The sequence below is a fragment of the Austrofundulus limnaeus genome, unplaced genomic scaffold (assembly GCF_001266775.1).
Source record: "Austrofundulus limnaeus strain Quisiro unplaced genomic scaffold, Austrofundulus_limnaeus-1.0 Scaffold193, whole genome shotgun sequence".
NCBI lineage: Eukaryota > Metazoa > Chordata > Actinopteri > Cyprinodontiformes > Rivulidae > Austrofundulus > Austrofundulus limnaeus.
Window position 1 is genome coordinate 282,345 of NW_013952595.1, and position 7,335 is coordinate 289,679.

General features: G+C 35.5%; 1 protein-coding gene across 2 annotated transcripts in view; it reads left to right on the forward strand.

The window, feature by feature from the left end:
• LOC106524580 (serine/threonine-protein kinase 38-like) overlaps positions 1–3,347 on the forward strand; it is a 20,685-nt gene extending 17,338 nt beyond the window's left edge. Inside the window, exon 14 of one of the 2 annotated variants that reach the window (XM_014018437.1) lies at positions 546–3,347. In XM_014018437.1, coding sequence (XP_013873891.1) covers positions 546–673 — 128 coding nt within the window. In that variant the 3' untranslated portion in view covers positions 674–3,347. The remainder of the gene's footprint in view (positions 1–545) is intronic. The other variant, XM_014018438.1, reaches the window with a different exon arrangement.
• The last annotated feature ends 3,988 nt before the right edge of the window (positions 3,348–7,335 follow it).

Genomic DNA, 7,335 nt, shown 5'->3' on the forward strand with positions numbered 1-7,335 from the left:
ATATCAGCCTTTTTAAATTTCTTGCAGTTAAATTTAGCCTTTAGCATTTTTGTCACTAATACTAAATTTTTAACTTCGCTGTTGGCAAATATAATTTTTTCTTCCATGTGTTTTTAGGCACATCTCTCGTTCTTCAATCTTTATGCTACTTCAACAGTTTATATATCAAAAATRTTCAGCTCCTTCASAACATTCCAGCTAATTTAACTTTAAGCAGCTGTTTTGCTAAACCTGTCTTTTAGCTATCCTTTTGCTAATTTAACTTAGCTGTCATTTTTGCTAGTTTTAACCTTTAAATTTAGTTTTAAGCTTTGTTTTGCTCATTTTAGCTTGTAACGGTTTTTGCCCATTTTTTTTAGCTAGTGTTCATTTAAGTTAACTTTTGTTTTTTAATTTTAGCTTTTCTTCTGATTGTTTTACCTTTAACAGTTAAGMTTTTCAGTAAATTTTGGCAGCATTTTATTGTATTAAAAAAAAAAAACAGCAGTTTATCTAGTTTTGTGTAGCTTGTGGGAACTAATTTGTTATTACTTCTGTCTTGTAAGCAGCCAACTCGACGGAGCCAGACTTCAAATCAAAGGACTGGGTCTTCCTGAACTACACCTACAAACGCTTCGAGGGTCTGACTCAGCGAGGCACCATCCCCACGTACATGAAGGCAGGGAAGGCCTGACGCCCTCAGAGTGCAGTGGAGAAAAGACACAGACGTTTCCGGACACAGGGTCGGGCAGTGGAGCCCCCGCTGGTGCTGAAGGCTGAGCCGTCGGCCTCTCAGTCTAACCCTCATCACCGAGTTATTTAGGTCTGCTCAGCCACCGCAGGAATGCCACGAGCTTGGAAATTAAGGAGCATTACCACATTACCTCGGTTGTTTGCATCATTTGTGCCGTCTCTTAGCCATAGCTCTCAGGCCAGCACTCTAATTAGGACACTAAATCAACATATCTGCATGTTCAGCAGCTTTATTGCTTCTGGATATTTTTTATTTTCTTAAACAGCTGGATAAAGGCTTGAATCACCGCTTTGACAACCTCGCGTTGCTAGTTGTCTGACTGGTGTCTAAATTAGCTCTAACGCTGACTGAGTTCTGTTTAGTGTTTGTTGCTGTGAGGAAAGTTCCAGCATGATTTCAACATTTCTTAGACAAGAGTTTTATTTATGTATATTTGAGTTTGTTTAAATTAACCCAGCAGTTCATTTGAAGATCRTTTTATAAATCTTTACACAACTGTCACGTTTATTTTATGTGGATATTTATGTAAAATGCTGTGGCTATTTGCAAGTGCAGATAGCATCAGCAGCTTGGGGCACTTCCTGTAGGAATTTCAGAACCTTACTTCTGGAATAACAGTGTCATGCAAAACTGATAGCGATGTAGAGATCTAGGAATCAAAGAAATTAGCCATTAGCTCACAAATATTGGCTGAATTCAACTCTATAAGTTTTAAGGTGATTCCTTAACGTGTCGTTTATCACTAATGGTGAAAACTGTTTTAAAGAATCAACAACCAAAGCTACATTACCGCTTTGGTTTGTTTTGTGGGCAAAATGTTAGCAAAGGCTAATAACTTAGCTTAAATTAAATTTATAGCTAACACCATAAAATTACAAACCATATTTGACACATTTCTATTGTTGTCGTTATTACTCAATTTTTAAAAATCAGTTCCATATTTGTTTTTGCATCATCAGGTCAAAGTTTGTAGCTCTTAGGGTTAGCATGCCAACATGTTAAACTTAGCCCTTGTACACTAAAAAAGGGAAACTATTTAAGACCTGTAAAAAAAAGTACTTAAATCATGCTGGAAACCTTCTTCCTGGTGGTAAAGTGTGTTTGTTAAACTAAAGTGGGGTAACTTCCTTTCTCACAGTTGCCAAGAATCAAAACAGTTTAGCCTGTGCTTCACACCCGTTAGCATTGCCAAACACATATTTTTTTGAGTGTCTTTTTTTAAAAGCAGTTTGTTTGCTGTGATTYACAATTTTAATTCAGATTAGCCCAATTCTCCCTTTTTAAGTGAACAAAAAAAAGCAAAAGTGCCTTTTTTAAGCAGCTCATAAACTTTGAGGCAGATGTATAGCTTAGCAAAGATTAAATAGGAAGCTTTCAGTAGGTAGATTAGTATTAAACTGATTGAAAGAAGAGAAACAAAAGACCCATTTATCAGATAGATTTAGTGTGGAGTTATAAAGCTTGTGCGAAGTGATAAAAGTTGTGAAACTGTAGAAAGGTTTTTAATAGATTAGATAATAAAACAGGAAGCTTTTAACAACAAACGGTTCACAAACGTCTGTGGCCATAAAGATAAGTTAGACGAGAAGAAGCCTGATAAGAATAAGATGTTGGATCTACATATTTTTAATTTAATGTCCAGCATGGACGTGTTCATTCTTGGTTTCTTTCTGACCAACGCAAAAAGAAGAGTTAGTCCATAAACCCAACCTGTAAAAGCCTTTTTTTCTCCATGTCTGCTCAGTTGGCTGTAAAGACTTACCAAAGACCCGAAACCGAACACTAACTCAGATGTAGCTGCCGCTTCCTGCACTTAACGTGAAACTACCTGTTGAAAATAGCAAACTTTTAATGAGAACTAATGCGATTATTTACAGTTTCTGTTTGTTATGCTTGTGAGAACATGAGCGTGGATGTTTTTTAATTGGGTTGTACATTAGGGGTGTGGCAGGATTTATGCCAAACCATCACTGTTACCAACGTTTGGCCCGGTACGCTGAGAGGCTCGCGCTACATTTACTAGCATGTTGCTAACGGCTACGATGCAGAAGCAGAAGGAAGATATGATTTAAAATTTTACATTAAACAAAGCATGTGTGATTCTGAAAAACTCACAGAGGCTTAAATAATTCTTTAACATGTGTATGGTTAGTTTTTTTGAGTTTTACATTTCAAAATTTAAAAATAAAATAATTATACATGGGGTGTTTTTTTAAAGAAAAATTAGAAAAACAACTGCAGATAAAAAAGGCTATGCATTTTAAAGCAAAGACAACCTTTATATTATGGTAGTGCAACATTTGGGAACTTTTGGCAGAACCGGAACGTATGACCTGARCTCCTGGTGCATTACGTTTTCACTTAGTGCTTTAGAAGCGGCTGATTTCAGATTGTTTTTCCTTTTTCACAACGTTCTATWATCAGTGCAGAATAGTTTTTGAGCGCAGCCACTGTCAGTATCTTTAGGAATAGTTTGGTTTATTTAAGCAGTTTTAGCCACTATAGACTCTTCTTCTTTGTCGACGTTCATTTCCAGTATCGCTACAAAATAAAACTACAACCGTACATTTTATTATAAAAATTGATTATAAAAATCAAGCACTGGATTTTTATTTAGTTTGATTTTACATTTAGGTTTTAAAAATAGAAAAACAAAAATAATTTTAAAAACAACACGATTTTCTTCTTGCAATTTTATTTTGAAACAGAAAAAGCAAAGAATGTACCATGCACTTGTTTTTTCTGTTTGTGTCAAATCAGCAGAGTTTTATGGTTGTAAACAACAAAAAGTGCATATACGGCAAGCAGTTACCTTATATAATCTATGCTTTCAAACGTGTGGATTATTTTTTCAGTATTCTTGATATCAAGCGTGATTTTCCATAGAAGCCCTCAGCTGGCTGACAAACGAGCGCAAGTGTTTCACATTGTGTTTATTTTTGTTTTTTTCCATGTTTTCTGACCTTAAGTTAGACAGATAATTTTTGGAGGAATTTATCAATATTTTTGTTTGACTTCAGTTCTGAACGTTACTGTTTACTGTTGAGTTTGGATGAAAAAACAAGTAGAATAGGATTTTTTTTTATGAAATTACCAAATTGTCGAGTCGTGTCTTGATGTACGTAACCTTAGAGCCTCTACATTGGCGAGTTTAATTTTCCTTCTGCTTCTGGGAGATTTACTGTCTGTGAACAAACAACAACATAAAATAACATTCCTGATGTGCCGAATCGTGACCTTTACACCAGACCGTGGTTTGAGGTGAACCGTTACGCCCCTTTTGTACYTCCTTAAACCGGAGAAAAATGAGGACGTCGCCACAGTTCGGGTGTAGCCATCAGGAATCCTGTGTTAGACTGTGGTGCTACAATGGATGTAGAATATGAGTGGTCCAGTGGATCAGTTCACTATTATACTCATTTATCATTCTGAGCTGCACTCGTTTGTCTGGAAATCTATTACAAAAATAATGTGCTCACCGAGTTTAACTAATGAGGGTTTTAGCAGCAGATGTGTGTATATTTTGTTATTTATGCTACTTGTATTTTTTAATGTGTAAACTGGCTTTTTGCTAATGTTATTTAAATTAGCCGTGTTTTATGTGAATTGACTTGCCTAAAGTTGGAAGGAGTGTGCCTACTGGCCCATACGGCGTCACAACTCCGTAAGAAAGGACATCTTTCAGATCTTGTTGCGTCGCTGTGGTTCTGAATTCTGGTGTCTTCCACTTTCTACAGGACCTGTTTGTTAGGATGTCTGTTCAAAACTACTGTTTACTCACTGACAAAAAGAAGTTAAGCACAGGGTGGTGAAAATGAAACAACAGAGTGTCGAAAAATTGGGAAAAATTGAGTGTTATCTTGTTAAAATAATCGTAAAATCAGGGTAAGTAAGGAATAAAGAAAATGTTAGTTTCTCACTGGCTGGTGACTCAAAATTGGGACTGGCTATTTTTATTTTTATTTTTTTGCAACCTCGGAGCCATGTGCTAATGTTTTGATCGGCCAATTTTTAAAATCATGACCCGTGTTTTTGTGTCCATGGCTCACAAAAGTGTATTTTTGGCCACGCACATTATTTTGTTGTCTAGCTCCACCCACATCTTTCCCACCTTGGCTACCCACCTCAAAGTTCATGATTAAATCTACTGGAGTAGACGTTTAAAATGAAGGAAGATAGATTAGGACCTGTTATTTTTTTATGATGTTTTATTAATGGACCTCCCGTTCACTGTATTGTTTCCTGTTCTTTTCAATGGCAACCCCTTCTGTTATTCACTTTTAAACAGGTCCCTGTACTTTGTCTTTTTATTTATTTTTTGTCAAGTTTATTGTGACTTGAGCAGAAGAGTGCACTCACATGAAATCTCAAATAAATGGCTCGGCCACAAGAYTACATTTTTTGGCGTTTTGAGTTACCATATCGACGTAATGTGTCAAAAATGAACCCCTAAAATCTATAGAATTATATTGAGAATTCTTCAAATCCTATTAAAACTACTATTTTTAAAGTATCACATGAAACACTGGATGGATTTTTTAAAACTTTGACARAAAAATCATTGGAAGTTTCTCTACGACTGTTTGGTGGTTTTCTTCAACCCAATTAAAAATGGCTACCATAGATACAGCAAATCTAGTTAAAATTGGTTATATTTAGAGACTGAGCTAAACTTTTAGYCTAAAGTTACACTCCTACTGTTACMATTCCCAAAATTMTTCTAAATTCAAAATGTCCTCCACAACTGATACAAACATGTCTACAACTCAATAGTTGCCCATTCGCAGCCCATTGAGATGCTACATTAACGAGCCTGTAACATGAATATCCTTCAAATACAAGAAGTCAAAGAATACATCTTTATATTTAAGAAACTTTGCATAATACACATGTTTTTACGCATTTTGTCACATAACTGGCATGTTTTGTTTTGAGTTTGGCTCAGCCAAAATGAAACAGGAAGTGACATCAAAGGGAAAACYTCCTGGTTTTTGTTTGTTGAAACATTATCATTTGACTCCTCATCAGTTATCTAAAGAAATGTCAGACTCTTCTTTACAGACTGATGTTAATGTAGCAATGCTTTATTCACATGCAGCCATTCCTCTTTGAAATCATTTCCTTTTTCTGCACATGTAAATATCTCAACAACTGTTCAATACGTCATCARTGTCATCTTTACAAAAATCCATTAATATTAATTATAAAAATTTGATGTCACGGGCACTTTAAGGGATTTTGATGAGCTGTTGGTTGCTCTGGCAACTGCCTGATAACGCTCCATTTGTAATGTCACCTCTTGGAGCGTTTGCTGTTGGTTTTAGCAGCTAGCAAACTGAATAATTATAAAAAACCGTCCAAATCAGATCATAATTTTTATTTTTGTCAGTGAGTTTAGTTTAAAAACAAAAGCTAGGTAATTTCACTGTGATACCAATTTTTTTTGTATTTTTAACTGTAGAATAACTAAAGTAAGAATTAGTTCATCAGTCAAAGTTTGTGTTTAAAGTGATAAATACAACATAAAGTATATTCAACCATCCAATCTAAATCAGAATATATACTCARCTCTGGTTTCTGGTTTAAAATCTGGTTTTATGGAAAGCTGGAACAGAGGCTGACTCAGTTTTTAAAAGTAGATCACCCTGATGGTTGTCGGTACAGAGTAATAAAACAAACAAGAAACAAAAAAGTTTGATTTTTCTCTTTAAACACACAAAATGACTTGAAATTCACAACCGTGTCACTTTACCTAAAGGAACCTATATTATTGAAAGAGTACAGGAAATGTTTGATTATTTATCAAACAAATCATTTGTGACGGACCAAACCAGTTTACTGCCTGACTGCGAACAGTCTGAGTCTTCAGGCTCATCACTGGTAGTTACTGAAAAAATAAAAAGGGATAGGTGCTTGAAAATGTCTTCAACCAGATAAAAGAATTTGGGAACCACTTTGCCCCCACCCCGTTGAACTTAAAACGCCCTCCACGGTTCAGGAAATGTGAGGGGTTTGTTTTAACTGTGTCACGCTGTAGAAACTGGAAGGAAGTGTCCCTTAATGTTCAGTCATGTTGAGTTTTCTGTTCAGAGGCTCAGAAATAAYAAAATGAAACACTGAGAGGCAGGTGGCTCTTAAATATCAGTGTCCAAGTGACTTTATTTGTTGCACTCTGTTGTGGCAGGCAGGTCTGTTTGTGTCTGTTAGTAAAATATACATCATRAAAAAGAAGTTTTTGTTGATGCGTTCAACATTTTTTGTATTGAAAGTAKTTTGCTTTAAGTTGCAGCTCACCTGGCACACAGCATGGTAAAGTTTGAAACTCAGTGCTCAGAAATATGTGTTGGGGACGACTCTCAGCTACCATCACACTAAATCTGAACTCAATATCTGTAAAAAATAAATAAATAAAAAAGACTGAATCAAGCTGATCTCTTTAGGGCCACCATGTTGAATCAGGCTGAGGACAAAAGTTCAGAAGTTTTGTTAAAATATGTCTGTTGTTCATTAAATACTAACATAACAAACACATTTTTATTCCTTTCTTTATCAGGACTGTGTAAATACTTCCATTCTTACCATAACCCCTAAACCCCAAAATG